Source organism: Leptonychotes weddellii, chromosome 11 (genome assembly GCF_054177405.1).
Source record: "Leptonychotes weddellii isolate Sample4059 chromosome 11, ASM5417740v2, whole genome shotgun sequence".
NCBI classification, from domain to species: Eukaryota; Metazoa; Chordata; class Mammalia; order Carnivora; family Phocidae; genus Leptonychotes; species Leptonychotes weddellii.
Genome location: NC_138379.1, coordinates 33,529,612 through 33,549,089, shown reverse-complemented (window position 1 = coordinate 33,549,089; position 19,478 = coordinate 33,529,612). Strand labels below are relative to the sequence as shown.

The 19,478-nt window shown below is 48.0% G+C and overlaps 1 protein-coding gene across 1 annotated transcript; it reads right to left on the bottom strand.

Annotated features, from left to right (window-relative positions):
• Window positions 1-2,205: 2,205 nt before the first annotated feature.
• DBX1 (developing brain homeobox 1) lies at window positions 2,206-7,169 on the bottom strand. The gene is made up of 4 exons (XM_006737620.3): window positions 6,140-7,169; window positions 5,395-5,496; window positions 3,247-3,449; window positions 2,206-2,761 (listed from the first exon to the last, which is right to left on the bottom strand). The coding sequence occupies exons 1-4, from the start codon at window positions 6,504-6,506 to the stop codon at window positions 2,402-2,404; spliced, it is 1,032 nt and encodes a 343-aa protein (XP_006737683.1). The 5' UTR covers window positions 6,507-7,169; the 3' UTR covers window positions 2,206-2,401.
• Window positions 7,170-19,478: the final 12,309 nt, after the last annotated feature.

Below are 19,478 nucleotides of genomic sequence, written 5' to 3'. Positions count from 1 at the left end.
GACTCCAAATGTAGACACTAATCCATCCCCATGCCTGAAAATAGTTCTTGACTGTAAATAAGAAATGTGGGCTTGAGCTAGCAGGGAGGGAAAAGTGGGCCACTTCTGCTCAGGATCTCATCTCTGAATGTCCAGGCAACAGCAGAGGAAAGGAGAAAACTGCCTGAATCACTCAGAGCAAAGAGTTTCTTGTCTAAAAGATTGTGTGCCTATGACATACAGAACGCCATGCTAGGTACTTTCATATGTGTTGAGAGGGAAATGTGGAGGGTTTCCTGGATTAAGATAATTATGACAATGAGAATTTTTTTTTCAAGTTCCCAGGATCATGTCTAACAATAATGAAAATAGTGATCACCAGTGTCAGGAACAGGCCCAGCAGGGGAGAATATCAGAACCTTATCTGGAGAGAGGCCTTGTGTTCTTTGGAAAGAGAATTACACAGAGAATAGAAAAATTCAAACTTCAAATATGATATAAACTACTGAAATTTAAGCTTAGCAACTTTTTTCCCCCCTGGCTGTCGGGGCATGGGTTAGGTTAATAAAGAAATGTGGGTCTCTGTGGCTAAGAGAGCAGTCTCTTAAAGCACACAGAAACCCTAACCAGGGTTCTACCTGATGTTCTTTGCTCCTAAGTTGCTGGTTAAATGAATTTTTTCTGTTGAAAGCTAGTCTTTAAAGAAATTTAGTTTCACTTGGGCACCCCAGAGTCTGTATCTGGGCTCCCAAGTCAGCTGCAGATGACATTCCTAAGAAAATCAGTTTATACACAAAAGTCAAGAGCAACTTTGGGCTTCCCTGGGGACTAGGAATTATATAAGCCTTCAGGGAGGGAAAGGAAAAGCATTATAAGCTTGAACCGCTTAAACTGCCTTTCACTGATTTCTTTTAGTCCATCATTTCAGTTCTTAGAGAAGAGGAGAAGGATTACTGCAGACTCAACTTGTTCGTACCACTTTACTGGAGCTACTTGTCACCATAGCAGATATGGTTATTTATGGGACAGGTAAGCAGAAAAGGCACTGGCCCAAGAATCGGAGATGGGTTCTAGTTCTAGTGTGGCCACTAAGCAGTTGGGTGGCTTTAGACATGTGCCATCCCCTCTTGAATATCAGCTTACTTTCTATAAATTCCAGTAGCACTTGGACTAGAAACTCCATCCCTTTCAGCTCTGACACTCTGTGAATTAATGAGATCACTTGACCACTGTGTCCCTTCTACTTTTTATTTGGTATTTGTTCATTTGGTACATATATACATATATAAAAATCTGTACAAGGTAAAAATACAAAATAAGTATTTCTTTATAAGTTATGCAATTAAACAGCTACCTTTTTAAAGTTTAAAAGCCATTGCAAAAAAAAAAGAGAGAGAGAGAGAAGAAAGTCTAATCAGTCCTTTATAGACATTCACAATAACATTGGTATAAAATATCCATACAACACATGTGTACAAAATAGTGTACAGTTCATAAAAGCTGTGCAAAGACAGCAAAGTTCAGTAAAAAACAAAATCAAAATCAAAGAGGCTTGAGGGTTCTCTCTCTGCTCACCTCATGCCCAGTGCTCAAGAACCTTGCAGGCCAGTGAAATCTCCCCAGAAATAATAAAAGGGCACAAGGTAGAGTGCTTGGTGCATATACTATGGATACAGAAATTATAAGGAAAAAGCTTTAAAACATGCATACAGAAATAGAGATAGACTTTTCCCTCAACAACTCACTTTTTGCCCAGAGAGCACTGAGATTATGACAGAAAAGACTCAATATTTATGTTGTGCCTTAGACCAGAAGGCAGGGGTGTGTGTGTGTGTGTGTGTGTGTGTGTGTGTGTACATTTTTAAAAAAATACTTGAGGTTTCTGAGGGAGCTGCTATGGAAAGACTGGGTTACCAGAGTCACTGTGTAGAAGACCCTCCAACCTAAGATAGGGAGGTGGAGGCATCTAGGAAGTCCAAGGTCTTGGAGTTACATACTTAGGATGTTGTGACTCCTAACTCCGTTTCCTTTGCCATTAAAGAGTTTCCTCCCTTATTGAGTTGTCACTGCTAAAGACCTGCAGAGCCTGGCTCACAGCTAAATCCAGGCTGTAGGTGTAAACCCCCCCACTGTGTTTTAAATAGCTTGCAATGAGCAAGATAGGAGCTCCGGTAGAGAAGTTAAGGCTGGGACCAAAACCTAAGTTTCACTTAACGTGGAAAGAGCTGTTGGGAGGTGGTGTGGGGGAGGGAAAGGCCGTTTGGGGCAATGGAAGGGGCTGGGGTGTCCTTGACGAGGTGATCGTTCTGCAAAGGGGAGTGGCAGCGTCTGGGCAGCAGGAACTAAGCGGACAGGCCGACGGAATCCCGCCTCTTCAATTTCAAAGCACTTCTAAACAGTACCCAGGCCGAGGCGAGGGCTTCTAAGACACGGTGATCTCCTCCTCTTCGCCCTCCTCATCCTCCTCAGAGTCGGAGAAGTCCGAAGGCTTGCCGGGGCTGCTCGAGTGCGCAGGCGAGGCGGGCAGCGGTCCTTCCAGTCGCGGGTCCCGCAGGTGCCGAGGGTCAGGGGACGCGTGATAGACTAGGCGGTGGCGGGGGCTGCCCGCGCCCTCGTCTTCCTCCTCGTCGTCCCCCGGGCCCTTCTGGCCCACGTCGCTGAGGTCCGGGTGCGGATTGAGTTTGGTGGGAAGGGTCTGCTCTCGGCAGCCACCGCTAGACAGGAGCTCGCGCTCCTTGGAGTTCCGCCACTTCATGCGTCGGTTCTGGAACCAGATTTTCACCTGGGCCGCGGGGGGGAGAGAGAGCGGGGGACAAGCAGAGGTTAGCGCAGGCCCTTCCCAGCAAGGGCCTGGAGGGAGGGGCGCCGGAAGGACCACAGGGGAGGGTAGGAGGCTCTGTCCTTCTCCTCCTCCTTGCCCGCTGCCCACGCCCTGAAGTGGGTTCAGGTGGCTCAAGGCACTCACCCTACCCTCATCCCCTCCTCAGCAGCTCACTCCTCTAGCCCCATCCTCTGATCTCTGACCCGGATGGCCGCGGGGGCGGGTGGGGTGTGCTGAGCCGGGCGGGGAGCGGAGGGACTGGGAGAGAAGCGGGCTGTCCCGAGGAGCCTCAAGGAAGCTGACTGGTGCACGCATTCCCTCTCTATTCCTTACTTTCCCCATCCGTACTATGGGACCTAACCGATTTCAGAGAACCCTCCCAGTTGTAGGATGCGTGGGGGAGGGGTGAAGCGTGGGGGCTGGGGCTGTGGGGAGACCGCCCTCACTTGTGAGTCTTTCAAGCCCAACTTGGCCGCCAGCTTCTTGCGGTCCGGCTTGCTGATGTACTTCTGCTTCTGGAACATCTTCTCCAGCGCCTTGCGCTGCACGTCGGAGAACACCGCTCGACGCAGCATGCCCCGGCGAGGCTTGCCGCGGGCCGCAAGCGGCCAGGAGAAGGTCCCCGGGATGGGCACGACGCTCGAGGACGCTGCGGAGGGGTAGGGGTGGAGGGTTACCAGTGAGTGGGCGGCGTCCCGCCGAGGCCGCAGCGTCTGCCCCTCCCCAGTGGCCTCCCTCGGTTTTTCTCTCTGATCCCTTCATCTCTTTAAAGCTCCCCTTTTTCTCCTCTTGGAGAATAGGGCAGGAACCTACAAACCTGCGAGAGTGAAAGGCGCTTTCCGCCCAAATAACTTTCCCTTTCAACCAAGCAAACCCGGATTAGGTAAAACCACGGAAACACAGAAAACAGCCCCCACAATAGCCCGCTTCATTTTTCCATTCAACGGTCTCAGGGGAACAGTCTCAAGGGAACAAACCTGCGTATATCGGCTAAAATAGCAACAGAAAAACATAAATTACAAAAATAAAAATAAAATATACAGCGGAGGCCACTGGGTTTCCCCCTTAAGCTTTTATCACCTTGGTGGCTTTTGCATTCTTTAGATGAAAATGAGGTGCTTTACTGATTTGACAGAAGAAAATCCGCTTTGGATTTTTTTTTTTTGAAAAATCCAATCAGCATTCATCTTTTTCATATTAATCTTTCCTCCCCTCCCCCACAAAACGTAAAGAATTCGGCCGGAATACATGAAAAGTGGCAGCTAATTAGCACATTGACCGCTCCCCAATGGGTATTGGCATGATAAAAAAGGGGAGAGTTTTGCTTTAAGGGAGGGAAAAAAAACCCCAAAAAGAAACAGAGACTCTAATGAAGCGTGAATGGTAATTGTGTAGTAATGAACTAACAGAAAAAGACTGAGGACAAGCAGCGAAAGCCATATATTACTGGGACAAAAGAGATTTACACTTTCAAACTAAACACAACTGCAGGCCAAGACCATTGGGAGAATACTGATGGCAGAGGCTTCTCTTCCCGGAATCATTTTCATTAAATGGACATGAAAAGCTATTTATAAAGCTCGGGTTGTTTTTGTTAGAGCATTGAGATGAGGGAGAAAGGGAGCAAATTCCATTAGCAGCAGCAGCATGAATGGTGGTGGGGGGCTGTTAGTGAATTCTCTCTCCCCCTTTTAAAAATCAATTGCTTGTTTCTTTCGGTGATATTTGGGAGTGTTGTTGTGGTTTTACCCATCCCCCACCGTCCATGCCCAGTTTCTCTTCTCTTTATAGGCTCTCCTCTATCGCCTGAGTCCTGACCCGTTGCAGAGTTTTTGAGCTATAGTTTGAGTCACCACTGGGATTGCAGGATGAAAACTTCCTGTAAACTGTGTAAGGTGTTTCTCCTTTAGACTGGGACCTGATTATGGGCTTCCCTCGGACTTCTTATTCTACAAGCTCAAGGTGTTTAAAAAGATAAGGCGATGGGGGAAGGGTCTGAGAAGAGGTTGGGAAATCAGGTTGGAAATAGAAGTTTGGGGTTGTGGGAGGATCTAGTTCCCCCTCCCCCTGGGCGACCCCAGGCATCCCACACAAGAGGGCACCCCATGTGGTCTTGTGAAAAGCCCGAAGCCCTGAATGTGTCTTAAAGAGAAATTAGCCCCGGCTGGTAGGTGTCTCTCAGCGGCGTGGAGGGGCGAGGGCCGATCTGTGTGTGGCTGCCCGGAGGAGCTGACCAATTGGTCATGGTGCTGAAACCTTTGTGGGGAATCGTGGCCAAGTGCACTGACTCTGTGGGAAAACGGCGGCGTGAAGGGATGCCAACAGCTCCTCGCCGGGAAGGGAACCGCCTCAAATTGGGACCATGACAATTCCTGCTAATTTGTAGAGCAGGGAATTGGTGCAAAGTGTCAAGCAGTCACTGCTTGTGCTAAATAGGGCATCAAATTGGCGCGACGGATTCGTGAATGTTGTACGCCTCGCAACCTCTGAACCAGAGCATAACCCCGAGGGGTGGACGGAGAAATATGGCTTCGGAGCAGGGAGCGACGGGCTGGGGCTGGGGCGCCGCCCCCTGGAAGGGGGACGAGACCTACCTGGGAAATAAGAAGATCTGATGAAAGGCTGGAAGGAGCCTTCAAAGTAGGGAAAGGCGAAGGTCTTGGGAGGAACGCTCTGGAGCAAGGCGGGGGACGTTTCTGGCAGAGAATAAAGGAGGATGGAAAAGAAGGAGGGAGACAGAAAGGGAATTTGATTAGGTACTTGATTATTGTACAGAACATTGAATACATGATATGATTAACCCTTCCGCTGGCTTCAAAGGCATCTTCCTCAGTGTTTTGACAGAGTAAAAGAAATCTTTTCCTAACATTGTGCCATCTGTGGGTATCCTTCCACCCTCCCCACCCCCACCTGAACCCCCCCCCCCACCTCAGAATCGGCCCCCTGTCCCCAATCTCATCCTGGGCACTAGCGAGATAGGTAGTATTGGGGCGGGGAAGCAAAGAATTGCAGGTCCATAATACTAGCTAAGCTAGTAAATATATTATCTTGGGTTTTAAAAACTGGCTTCCGGAAGTTCGAGGGCAGAAACACAGATGCCTAGGGGCGTGCGCTCTCTCCGACTGCAGGTGCTCAAGTTCATTATGAGGGTGGGGCGAACCTGGAGCTTTTCTTCCCGGGAATTGGCTGGACCTAAGTCTCGCATTGCGCTACGTGAGGCCTCGGGGATCTTGCGTACGTATGTGCGCCGATGTGTGAGTGGGTGCCTGCTGCGTACAGGAAACCGAAGCCAGAAGGACTCGCACCTGGACGGGCCCTCAGCATTTTGCGTTCACTTACCGGTTCTGGGCGCAGAGGAGAGGATGGCGTTCACCCCAAACTTCAGAAACGTGGGCTCGCAGGCAGGGGAGGCGGCCGTCTGAGGTGAACCGTCTGGTCGGCTGCCCGGACCCGGGGAGCCCAGGTCTGAGGTCCCGGTGTCTGTGAGAGTCGCGGGGGCCCCCTGCCTAGGGGGCGACATGCTGGCCGTGGGTAAGCTGCGGGGCAGGTAAGCGGGAGGCCGGCTGATGCGAATCAGATCCTCCACCAGGAAGCTCGAGTGGCCAGAAAATGCCGACTGCAGGGACTGGGGCAGCGTTAAGGTGGGCGTGGGGCGCAGGAGGCTGGGGTACCCGGCGGGGGGTGCGAGGAGGCCGGGGAACATCATGTTAGGCGCGGGGCGGGCGGAATAACCCCTCTTCCAGTGGCCGGAGGGTAAATGCCTCGCTTCCCGCCCCTCCCGCCCCCGCAGTGCCCTCTCTCTTGGGCAAACGTCTCCGAGTAACGATCCCACTTGGGCGTCTGCGAGTCCTCCGTGGTCCTCCCGTCGAGGTGATGGTTTTATAGTGGCCCGCCCGTTAAAGCGCTTTGAAAAGTGACAGCTCTGACAATGAAGTTCAACAAAGTTCTCCCCTCGAGCTTCATTCGCCGGAGGCTCTGGGCGCTCTGATTGGCGCAGGGGTGCAATTTATGATTGGATTAGTCTTCATAAGCATGGCCCGCACAATGGGCTGGCAACAAAGGCTGGCGCGCATCAATTCTGCATATCGACCGCCTCTTTGCAATACAGTGCGCCCCCAAAGCTCTCGCCGGGAGTTTTTGTTCCGAAGCAACACCCGGGCTAATTAAATGCCTATTTAGAAGTTTCAGATGACATCTTGCCTCATAGAAAAGGAATTATTTAAAGAACGCACTAAATTTATTTGCAGCTCCCCTGCTGAGCCTGGAAAATAAATCAATAAATATTCATAGAAATTCATCTCCAGGCAATCAGTAAAATAACCCTCCCCCTTGTGGGGTGGGCAATGGAAAATTTCAAGTCAGTGAACACGAAAATATACTCCCTTCTTGGGTCTCTAGCCCTACACGCTACTCCAGCTGAGGCATAAAGCAGATGTGAGGGGTGGGTAAAATCAGTGTTTGTGGGGTGCCATTCTAACAACACAGGGAGATTAGAATTGATGCTTTGGGGTTATTAGTTGTGGGCCCATAAGGATGGAGGAAGAGGTCTTGGCTTGAGTTATTTCGTGTCGGGAAATTAATGGAGTTTGAGAGAGTTGGTAGATACCTGAATGATAAAATGCGTCTCCTTCTGCAAACTCCCAGCAACTTGGAAAACGATTTTCAGCGACATTTCTCTAGAAGTGTCACCAAGAAGCACTCCGCAGCTCACTCGCCTGGTAGAGGATCAGAGAGCAGCAACGCACCAGGGCTAGGCGGCGGTATTCCACTTGCACAGGGCTTACTCCTGCCGGAAGCAGCCTCAAGCCAGGCGACCTGAACACGGGAACGCTACGCTGGCCCCTTTCCAACCTCAAGGAGCTTTACGCAGTTTCATTTGTAACTTACAGCCTGGACTTTTAAAACCATAGCAGCGAAGGTTGAGGGTTCTACCCATTGCTGGGCGCTTAACTCGGCCAAAGTTTTGCAGCCTCTTAATTAACTGCAGTGTACAAGCGTGTGAAAACAGCTCGAAGAACGCCATTCCCAAGAATGCTGGCCCACAGTCAGGAGAGTCTATGCTTAATCCGGGGCCTCAAATGAGAATCTTCGTGGAGACAGTCCTTCCCTTTACTCTGGGTTGGGGCTGGGGTGGTGCTGAACCTCGATCCCCGTTTCTCTGTTCGGCGAGATAACAGATGTGTTAAATGTCCCATTCATTTCTTTGGTGTGGCTGAACCTCCCCAAAGAGAAGTGTGCAGCCCCGCCAGGCCGCCCTGATCCTATTAACCATGAACTAACTGTCACCTTCAGCTGGTTTTCCTTTTTGCTTTTTAACACAAAGCTTTCTCAAAAATCTTATTAACCAGCTTTATTTCTCTCGATGGTTTTGTTCAGGGCGTTTTGTGTTGATGATCTCCATGTCGCTGCTTTAACCATTCAATAAAAGTGCATCTGCGATTTATATCACATTAAACCAGAAACGGAGCCCGCTAAAGCTCTCCCTTGATTCAAATTAAAAAGTTATTTAGGGCTGAGCTCTGGAGCCGAATTATAATGCTCGAAGATGACGCAAGTTTGGAGTTTCTGAGCCCAAGACGCTTATGGAGGCACACTGGGCGGCAGGCAGCCGAAAACCTCTAAGGAAAGGAACAACTTTTAAATAAGTGGCTATTTAAATATGTGAAATGCATTACTCGAGTTAATTGGAGTCCCCTGAAACGGTCGAGGGACATCTGTGACGAACTTTGCAAGTTTCTCTTTTTGAAGTTTTGCAGTAAAATAGGGGAGCAAAGTCTAAACTGTTTGAACGCCTGCACTTTAAGCTTGCCACAAGACAAAGTTTTCCATCGCTATCAATTCCCCACTACCCTTGTCCCCAACTGCTTTCTGGAAGCTGGGAGACCGGCTCTGCTTTATGCATTCTCTCCCCCCAACCCTTCTCAGATCCAATTCTCCTCCTACCCCCCCCCCACCCCTTTCTCCTCTCACTCCCTCCCTCTTTCTTTTCCTCCCCTCCTGGAGCTGTAGCCAGTTCCCGAGTTAGAGGAAAGCGATGACTACAGGTGTTGAATTACCCATCAATGAAGCGCTTGCCCAGTCTTCCGGAGGGTCGGAATAGCGCCTCTGTTTGCAGGGTTTTTCAGGAGGGAGGGGAGGAGCGCTAAGAACGCAAAGCCAGTCTGGAGCCCTCCTAGCGCCATCCTCTTCCCTAGGCTTCTTCTCCTCCTAGGGCATTTCTCTGGGTGTAGTTTTTAGTTATTATCCTGCCTACTGACACGCTCCATGCGTCCCCCCACCACCAACACCGCGCGCGCGCACGCAGACGCGCGCGCGCGGACACACACACACACACACACACACATCTCGGTCGTTCTGCCTTACTATAGACTAACTGCTGCTAACTTCTCTGCTTTTAAAAAGGGGCCCTGACATTTTGGAAGCAACCCCTTGCTGCGATCCACGTGGACCCTGCCTCCAGCGGTCTGTCTGCAGAGCCGCCTGAAGCATTCCTAAGGCGCAAAGAGGAAAAGTGAGGGTGGGGGCGAGGGCTGGCCGCCCGTGAAAAGGCAGAATAAATCCTAAGGAAGCAAGAAATCGGACGAAAGGATCTTACTTTAAGTGATCTCCTTGAACGCGTCTTTTCAAACCCCGCGATAGCTTAGGGGGCTGCGCGGCGCGGCGGCTGCGGCTAAGACCTGTGACTAATGCCGTTTGACCTGAGCCCATGGGGTTTTGTGCGTCCTGCCATTCATGGTAATGTCGTTATCTTCAAGTGTATTTCAAAGAAGTCACTCACGTCCTCTCTCCCAGAGCTGGGTCGTCTATTTCTGTTTCAAGGGAAAAAACGCGAGTGGAAAAGTGAGAATCGGAGGCCCTGGCTGGCGTTAAGGTCCTTGTCTGCGCCACGGGCGCTACTGCTCGCTGGGGGAGCCCTGCAGCTTAGACGGCCGGGACTCCTGGGGCCTACGAGGCCAAAGCGGCCCGAGCCTCCCTGGGACCATAGGGTGGGCTCTGGGGATTTCTTTCCTCCCCGCCAGTGGAGAGCCGGCGGGTCCCAGCCCCACGCGCCGCCCTCTCCCAGTCGTGGGGCCCTCCGCAGCCGGCAGCACCGCGCTAAGCGCAGGCCGCGCGGAGGGAGGCCTGGGGCCTACGATGTAGAGAGTGGCTTAAGACTCCTGGCCTTCCGAAATGTTAACGAGCGTTAAGTTCGGGAAGGATGGGACCCCAAGGTAGCACTTTGCAAGGGTTTGAACCCCCAGGCCGCGGCGCTCTGGGCAGGAGCTGCCAACGCTTGGAGTTCGCCTTGCAAGTTTGGCCGGCCGCGGGGCTTCTCTGGTCCTGGGGAAAAAGAGGGAGCTGACCGGCTAGGCAAACGAGGAGGGCGAAGAGGTTTGGGCTGAAAGAGGCTGAAAGAGCCTTCTAGTTACCCCAGTCCTCCAGGCAAGCCGCTCTATTAAGACACCTCTAAGGGGTTCACCTTCAGAATAGGCCACAAGGAACTACCGGCCTGCCCAGCCCTTTCTAGCGTCTCCCCCCACCCCTCATTCCTTTCACAGTCACCCCCCCCTTTTTTCCTTGAAAATCCTTCTATTGTGCCAATCAAGCAGATGGTTTGCAGGAAATATAGCTTGGCCTCGCTGACCGAAACTAATTTTAACTAGCTTTCCAAGCCTGAAACGTTTGTTTTGCTCTTACAAAATAGCCCCCAAAACAGCTGGCAAGGGTGAATTAAACCCATTAAAGACACATTTATAAGAAATTATATTCACATAGATTGCCTGAACCCCCTTGTGCAGCCTAAGAGGGGAGATGAGCGCATTTAAATGAAAATGTCGCCGAACGCTCCCCTCCTTAACGTAGCCTGAAAGTCTCAAAACATTTTACTAAATAGATTAACTTGACTATTGTCTTGCATCACATTTATCAGCTTCATTAAGTGAATAGCTGAACAAATATATTACGCATGCATGAAAAGCTCTTTTTCCAGGAGCCTCATTGTATCCTCAGCCCTGACAGGTGGTTAACTGTGTGTTGTGTTTTTTTGTGGGTTTTTTGTGTTTTCTTTTTCTTCTTCTTCTTTTTTAACCCGAAGAAAGAGGATCTCTGTAGAGCAGCTCGGCGCGCAGTGCCCGCCTGGCGGGAGTTTACTTTAACTCGGGGCTTGGACGCTGTGGCCCAACGATATTAACACGGTGAGGCGTCGGTACAGGCGATTTCAGCCCATTCAAAATAATCAAAATTAAATTTAGATGAGCCAGGCCTTGAGTACTTTCTCTCTCCATCACCACCCCCCGCTTTGTCTGGGAAATCAATTTTGTATTGTTTCTTTTCAAAGCTAATGTTTGCCTCTCGCGCCTTAAAAATAAATTGCCTTCACTTTTCCTTATTGAACAGCTCTCCTCAGACTGCAGGGTTAAATATCCTTTTAACTCACATTTGGATCCATTTCACTTTACTGGGTGTCTTTAGGGACAGTCCTTGTCTCCTGGGTCTCGCTGTCCCTGTGTGTGAAACGAGGGATTGCCCTAGCGAGCTCTTCATAGGCCCTTTCAGATCTGACCGTCTAAAGTTTAAAAACGCTCAGCTCTTTGTCGCCCCACCGCGGGCCGCATCAGGCCACTGGAAAGACCGCATTTCTGGGTGCCAAGGGCGCGCCCCGAGCGGAGGGAAGGAGCGCCCAGTGCGCTGCAGGCTTCGGGGCAGAGCGGCCAGCCCCGCAGGACTGCGCCGGCGCGGTTTCTGCGCCCCGGGTCTCGTGATCCACTAGGTGCGGAGAGGAAGCCCTGGGGCCTCCAGGCCCGTGTGGCCCGCCCGGGAGCCCGCCCGGCTTCGCCCCCAGAGCGCGCGCCTCGTCGGTACTGGTCCCGCCACTAGGTGCGGGCCCGCCGCCAGGTGTGAAACCGGTGATCCTCCCCGACACGCTCCCCGGGTGCTGGGCGGCGCCTTTCAGCCGCTCTGATTACCCGCTGCGGCCCCACAATGAACCCTTTGCGCACCGCCCCTCCGCCTCGGCACAATGCGGCCCCAGCTCTCCCTCACCCCCGAGCCCTTCCCCTCGCCTCACGCTGGAGCTATTGACTTCCTGTCCCAGAGTCTTTCTGGGTAAAGAGGCTTGGATGAAGGTGAAGTTGGCTGACGGGCGCTCGGTGGGAAAGGGTACAGGACCTTTCTCTGGGCCTTAAAGGGCCGCTTTTGTCGACGGTGGGAGGGAGAAGAGAGTATGAAAGCTATTCCGCCTTCTTTGCAGTCCCCAAGGACTTTGGGATGGGGAGCAGACGCCTCAGAGCGAGGCTGGTTTTGTGTTGGGGTGGAGCTGGCCCCTGGGGTGCGGGGAATTGGCGGTCTAGTGAGTTGGGTGACAGATCCTGGAGCCATGAACTTGCCCACCCCCCACCGCCACACACACACTTCAGAAACAGGGGACTCCCGAGAAGCCTGGTCTAGTTTACTTTGAGTGGGTGTGAGAAGTCGGTGTTGCAAGGTTTAGATCAATCTTCAAGCTACCTCCGGGGCTTGTTATCTTGATATTAAATCCCACCTTGTCCAACATTTAAGAGCCTGCAAGGGAATAAAGATGTTTGCCTAGGCACTGAGGTACCCTTCTTAGAATCTCAGAAACAGAATCTTTCTTCACCTTCTCCTTTTTCTTTCTCTTTATGTAAAAACAAAAACAAAAAAAAACAGATAGTGTGTTTTAAAACATAGAAGGAAGAGGAGTCATTTGTAGATTTAGGGACAGCTGGTTGGGGTGGTAGAGAGGGAAATAATCCTTGTTTCTAAACATCCCAAACTTTTCAGCTCATTTTCTCTGTTTGAAATTTAGAGATTGCTCTTTTGGGACAAAGAGGCATTTTTCAAATCCAGATACCCACGAGAAGATTAGAGGTAAGACTACTAGTTCTTTATAATGTGGTGAAAATTAGTTTTAAAAAATATTTTTCTTCCAATTTGATTTGGTCAGAGGAGAATCCTATAGGATAGGAAGGCAGTTTTGAGTCATGAGTCAATATTTGAGAGGAAAGTGTTCTGAGGTGTGTGGGCCTCTAAGTTGCTGGAAGCTTGTGGGCCCGAGGCTGAGGTGGTGCTGGAGGTTATTTCAGGAAAGAGAGAAGGAAAAATCCCCTAAGACTTTTATCTGTTCTGTGACTCTGCTTAGTGTAGGGGAAGGAGAGGGAGGCATAAGAGAATGTGACATCCCTCTTACATTGAGAAGGTTTGGGGAAAATAGCCTTACCTTAGGGTATTACCTGTACTGCACAAAGGCCTTAAGCCAACTGCCATCTGCAAGAGTTAAACCCAAACATTTCCTTGCCTGTTTACCCTCATCCACTGTCAACCTTCCTCTCTAACTGCAGAGAGAAAAAGAGATGGTTATTCCACAGAAATGCCTTCCATTTCCTTCCTGCCAAGCTACTCTCCATTCTGTTCACATTCCCACCGAGTTCAGGCCTCTCCTGCCTCCCTGGGGACAGTATTAGTTATTTATTCTCTATTTGCCCTTCCAAATCTACTTCCAACCCTCTCCCCCTGCTTTGGCCCTAAGATGCTGGCCTCTAGGGAATGCATTGACCCCAGGATACCTTGCTGGCTTCTTCTAGTTGGTTTCAGTCCATGGGGGGCAATGGCACCAAGTCAAGGGCAGGAGGAGAGAAAGGTTGGGCATTTATTGCTATTGCTTTCTTCTTGCTGTGTTGAATTTCTGTGAGGGACTACAGCCACATCTCCCAAGCTCCCTAGGCTCTGGCAATATTATCTTGCCAACCTATTGCCCATTCAGGCCTAGAGATATAATGGGACATAGTGGCTTCTCACTGTTGCTAGTCTTTGGGTGCATTAACATCTCTTCTTTAGCCCTGTAACCCTGTCCACACTTCTGTAATTGGTTTCTTTCTTGGCAATATTTGCTGCTGATACAGAGACCTTGTTTTTCATTATTCTCTCTATCTATAGCTTCAGTATCCTCTTTACCACCAATTCTTTCAAATAGTGCTCATTTTTGGGTCACCTGGCTGGCTCAGTCTGTAAAGCATGTGACTCTGGATCTCAGGGTCTTGAGTTCAAGCCCCACATTGGGCACAGAATTTACTTTAAAAGAACAACACAAAATATCAAATAGTGCTCATTTTCAGAAGCACCCTCTCTTGGCCTAATGTCCATCACTAACAACTCCTTCTGACATATTTCCTCTAACTTTTGTGAGGCCTGAGATAAGATCGAAGGGGGAAGCCCGTGGCACACCCTACTTCACTCCCCGTCCTGACTCCATCCTGCATCACGAATGGTCATGCATCCAAGAGTGTGGACACCTCAAGCACATGTCCAGGATCCCTCCACATCCTTGCATGCCTAACAGTAGCCCCTGAGCTGTGCCTTAGGCTTAAGGATGAGCTTGCTAGGGGCACAGTTGACTCTTGGAAAGAGAGACCTAGGAAGAGGCTGTGTAGTCTTTGATCACAGGTTTGGTTCCATTTGAGTAAGGAATTCCAGAGCCTAAAAGGGAGTGTGCAGGCTTTATGTGAGCATGTCCCCTCAGTCATGTGGACATAGGTGGAGCTGGAGGGGAGACAGACTGGGGCCCTCCTTAAAGTTCAGGGCCCAGGCCACTTCCCTGTCGGTCCAGGTCTAAGCATGATACTTTTTTCCCAATCAAACTTCTTGAACACAATGTCTGCCTTTGCATTCTCTTATTTTTGCCATCTCCATGACCTTTCTCAACCTGGTGCCATCACATTCCACTGAAAAGGCTTTGGTCAGTGTCACTGATGTCATCCCTGTGGGCATAGTCAATGAACGACCCTTACTTGGCCTGCCTGCAGCATTTGTCTCTGCACGTCTCCCTGCTTCTTGGCCTCATGGTTTTCTTTTTCCTTCTCAGACTGCTTCTCGCTGTCTTTATGAACTCTCTTTTCTGCCTTTATCCCTAAGCGTGTAATGTTATTCTGGATTCTGATTTGGGCTTTTCTCCTAGTTACTGAGATTATAACCTATTATTTATTCTATCCCTGTTGAGCTCCTTGCTCTTCCCCAAGTGTGCTCTGCTCTCTCAAACCCCACATTGCCTTTGTGCACACTACTCCTTCTATACTCTCTTTGCCTGGCTAACTTCTGCTGCTTGGAAAAGATTTGGCTTAAGACTTACCTCCTCTGTAACCCTTCTCTGACATGGACTCTGAGGTTTGTACCCCTTGGATGTTTTCTTGTAGTACCTAATACCCCTTTAATCATTGCATTTATTACCTTGTATTTAGAGTTGCCAGATCAAATACTGAATGCACAATTACATTTGAATTTCAAACAAATAAATATTATTTTTCATGTATGTATGTCCCAAATATTATGTGGGATATACCTATACTAAAAAAGCTATTTATTGTTTATCAGAAATTTAAATTTAATGGGATATTCTGTATTTCTATTTCCTAAATCTGGCAACTATACCTCCTGGAATAATTTACACATTTGTTTCCCCTGTAGACCGTAGACTCATTGAGGGTGGGCACCGAATCCTTTGACTCCGTGTCCTAGTGCCTGGCATATGGCGTGCATTCAGAGACTATGTACAGAGTGATGACTCCTTCAAATTCTGGGAGCATTCTCCTATCTCACCTAAAAGGACATTTCCTGCTCTAGAGTTCAGTGTATTTTATTCACTGATCTCTCTTCTAACCTCTTCTAAAGTCTTATCATCCAAAACTCTTCTTTTTATACTGTTTAGTTCTCTAGACAATAGTCAGATTGGAAAGCTCCAGATTTTGTCAGAAGACTGTCGAATCTTCTTTTGTATTCCCTGGGCCAGGCCTCTTTGCTGATTTGAATGATTAGGTGATGACTTGTTGGTCATCAGTGGATTGGTTGGTATTGTTGGCCATCAGTAGATATTCCCAGTGAATATGCTTAGTTGACTAGATATGTTTAGTAGAGAGCCGATTCCATAGCACAGGAACCATGCACAGGGTCACACATATATACTAACTGCTGGTCTCACTGCATTAGATGAAATAAATGCTTAATTCTTATACTGTAATTGATGAATGCACTGGCAGATCCTTACCCAACCCTCACTTAGGTTCTTAGACAGAAACTATATGTATAGATATGTATCTTAATGAACTCATCACTAAGAAATTATGTGATCCAGAAAGCAAAAAGTTGCTACTCTGGTAACCGGTGTTTGCCAAAGAAAAGGGGTTCCAGCTTATCTTTAGGCCCAGGGTACTAAATCAGCTGACATGAGTCAGAAGCCCAGCACAGGGTGTAGGGTATCAGAATTGGTTAACTCTGGTGGAAAGGAAGATAAGGAGTATAGGAATCTCAGAGAAATGCAGAGATGTCCATCTTATCAGAAAAAGAGTCGGAGTGTAGACTAGAGCTGCACTGTCCAATTCAGTAGCCATTAGCCACATGGAACTATTCAAATAGAAAGTAGTTAAATAAATAAAATTTAAATAATTTAAATAAAAGCTTAACTATAAATAAAATTTAAAGTATAGTTCCCCAGTCACATTAGCCACAATACAAATGCTCAATAGCCACACGTGACTAGTGGCTACCATATTGGATGGCACCGATATAGAACATTTCCATCATTGCAGAAGTTCTTTGGACAGCATTGACTAGAGTTCCTGAATATGGGACACCGATGCCAAGAAGCTGAGACTGTTGGCATAGGGGAAGGGAGATGACAGGGATATGACTGCCATATTCAAGGATTTGAAGGGCTGCCAAGAGAAAGAAAATAAGTAGCCAGTTCTGTGTTACTAGAAGGAAGCAGAGAGAGGAAGGATGCATACTGTACAGCAACTAGAGATTTTAATATATAAATCATATCTTATCACCCCATCCTCTCCTTCAATCAACAAACATTTACTGAGATTCTACCATGTACCAACAGGCACAGTTCAAGGTCTGGGAATACTGGGGTGAACCAGACAGAAACAGCTTTTGCCATTTTGGATCTTCCCATTCCACTTAGGATGAAATAGGGGTGGGTCCCTCCTAGCCCCTCTCCCCTCCCCTCCTCTACCACAGTTTTCTTCCCCATTCTCTTCCCTCCTCTAAGATGCCAGGCTTCTTCTTATCAGTGTACTTTGCATATATTTTTCTGATTCATTTGGTTAACTCCTGCTCATCCTCCAGATTGCAGTTTAAATGCTACTTTCTCATCACTCAGTTTTGATTACCCTATACTTTTTCTTCTTGGCATTCTGCAGAGAGAGACGGAGAGTGAGAGAACATCCATTATCACTTTACTAGCTGGGGTCCGGTTACCCAACTTTCTATTCCTTAGTTTTTTCAACTGCCTCATCTAAAATAGATATAATAATACTTACCCTAAAAGACTGAAAAATGTTTATTGCTTAGAACAGTAACTGGCCAATATTTATATACATAAGAAACTTAGTGCCCTTTCTTCTCAGGAAACTAAATATCCTAATTCTATGCCCGATTTTCTTTTAAATGTCAGTGAAGGACATTTAATGAAACAACAATGACAATAACACAATGATAATGATAATCATAGTTTACTTTTTTGAGAACTTATTATATGCCTAGTACTGTATTAAGTATTTTCCACGCATTATTTAAAATAATCTTCAAAACAGTCTTATGAGGTGGATCCTATTATTATCCTCACTGATCTACAGAAGAAGACACAGAAACCTAGAGAAATTTAATAACTAACTGTGTTGGCTTTGCATTGTGTCAGCCTGCCTAGGCTAAACTCCATTTTTTCAGAATTCCCTTTCCCACATGGTCCCTGTTAGGATGGGCCACCAAACAGTCTTGAGAGATCTGGAAGGTGTAAGGAGAGCAGTAGCCATCTTGTGGCCGGTCAGCTGGCTCACCTCACTGGGGTGAGGCAGCGGCTGGGCAACAGGTGCTCCAGGGTCCCCAGCTTGTTTGACTCCTGAGCCAGGGGTGTGTGTTTACCTCCCTGGAGAAGGGCACTGGCTTTTGCAGGACATCCACATCCACAGGGTCAGACACAGCAGGGACTGACATAGATTCCAGTCTGTTTGTGGGGTTCCAGCTTGTGTTTGTGGATTCCAGCCTGCTCTTGAAACATAGCTGATATATGGGTATTGCTTATTGGTTCTGCTTCTCTGATTGAATTCTGATGCACAGTGAATACCAGAGCTGAGGCTTGGAACTCAGTCTGACCCAAGGACCTATGTTCATAACCCTTATTCTGTACTGACTCAGAACCAACCTCTGAAGAAAGTTCTGGGATTTTGCAGGTTGACAAAACTAATCTGTGGTTTAAATCCTAGGTCCGGAGCCCTCATCTTCTGCTTTGAAGTACTGTGGGCATTAAGAAGTCATTATACTCAGAGGCCAAGCTGACAATCAGAGGGCATTTAGCAACTGATAAAATTTACTTTAGTTTATAAAAACCGAAAGTTCTACTTCTACTACAACTAGTAATAATGATATGAGTATATATTCAGCATTTACCAAATTTCAGGTACTGTTCCAAGTGCTTCTGTATCAAGTCATTTGATCTTCACAATAATATTAAGAAATAGAAGCAGTATATCAAACACCTACTTTATTCATAAAAGTAGGTGTTAGATTTTTTAGAAGTGAACTTTGTGCGGGCAGGGGACCCAGAGTTAGGGGAGCTCTTATTTCCTGCTCTGAGGTAGATATATATGAGCCACGGGTCTGTGTTGGCTCCATTTTGGAGAGTATAGATCCAAAGTGCTTAGCACTTATCTGTCAGCTGAGATACTTCTGGCAGCATCAGCAAAACACACATTCAAAAATAGAGGAAATTATGAAGAGAAGTTATTATAAGTTATTATTTCATAAAACAAGAGTTCCAGAAGCACAACAGGACCAGAGTTCATTAATTCATTGTCTCGTTGATATCATCAAAAATCAAGGTTCTTGGGGGCGCCTGGGTGGCTCTGTCCATTAAGAATCTGCCTTCGGCTCAGGTCATGATCTCAGGGTCCTGGTTCTAGCCCCATATCAGGCTCCCTGCTCGGCGGGGAGTCTGCTTCTCCTTCTCTTTCTGCTCCTTACCCCACTCCTGCTCTCTTTCTCTCTCTCTCAAAATAAATAAATAAAATCTTAAAAAAAAAAAAATCAAGTTTCTCTCTGTCTCTGCTCTGCTGTCCTTAATATGTTGACTTGTCTTCGTGGCTGGCTCCCTCCTGATCTCTGATGGCTGCCCCAGCTCTGCCCATCACATGCAAATGACAACATTCAGCAGAAGGAGAGTCAGTTTATTGTCTTCTCTCTCCTTTTATCAGCAGGGAAGAAAATCTTCGTCAGAAGCCTGCCTGGAAGATGTCTACTCCTGTCTCATTGGCCAGAATAGTGCCAGTTGCTCATGTCTAAGCCAGTCATTGGTAAGGAAAATGGAATTGCCATTTGTCATTAAATAGATCAAGGGTCACTTTCCTGGAGATTACATAGGTATTGGGTTTCTGATCAAAGATCCCTGTTAGCAAAGGTAAAGGGGTGTGACTTTAGATATGCAACAGACAGTGTCTATTACTACATGTTGCAACATAGTGCATGAAATGTGCCTTACCCAAAGTTAGACTCATGGCTGAGTCCTAGTAGCTGCTCTTTACTACTGTCTGACTCCTATTTCATAAAATTTTTTTTAAAGATTTATTTATTTATTTGAGAGAGAGCACAGTGGGGCGGGGCGGAGGGAGAGGGAAAGAAAGTCTCAAGCAGA

Bases quoted from the DNA above. Each gene is read 5' to 3' on its own strand.
- DBX1 (XM_006737620.3), bottom strand. From the start codon at position 6,506: ATGATGTTCCCCGGCCTCCTCGCACCCCCCGCCGGGTACCCCAGCCTC. The intron at 5,497-6,139 runs GTAAGTGAACGC...ATTCTCTGCCAG, and splicing joins CTCCTCTGCGCCCAGAACCG to AAACGTCCCCCGCCTTGCTC. The intron at 3,450-5,394 runs GTAGGTCTCGTC...ACCCCTCCGCAG, and splicing joins CAGATCTTCTTATTTCCCAG to CGTCCTCGAGCGTCGTGCCC.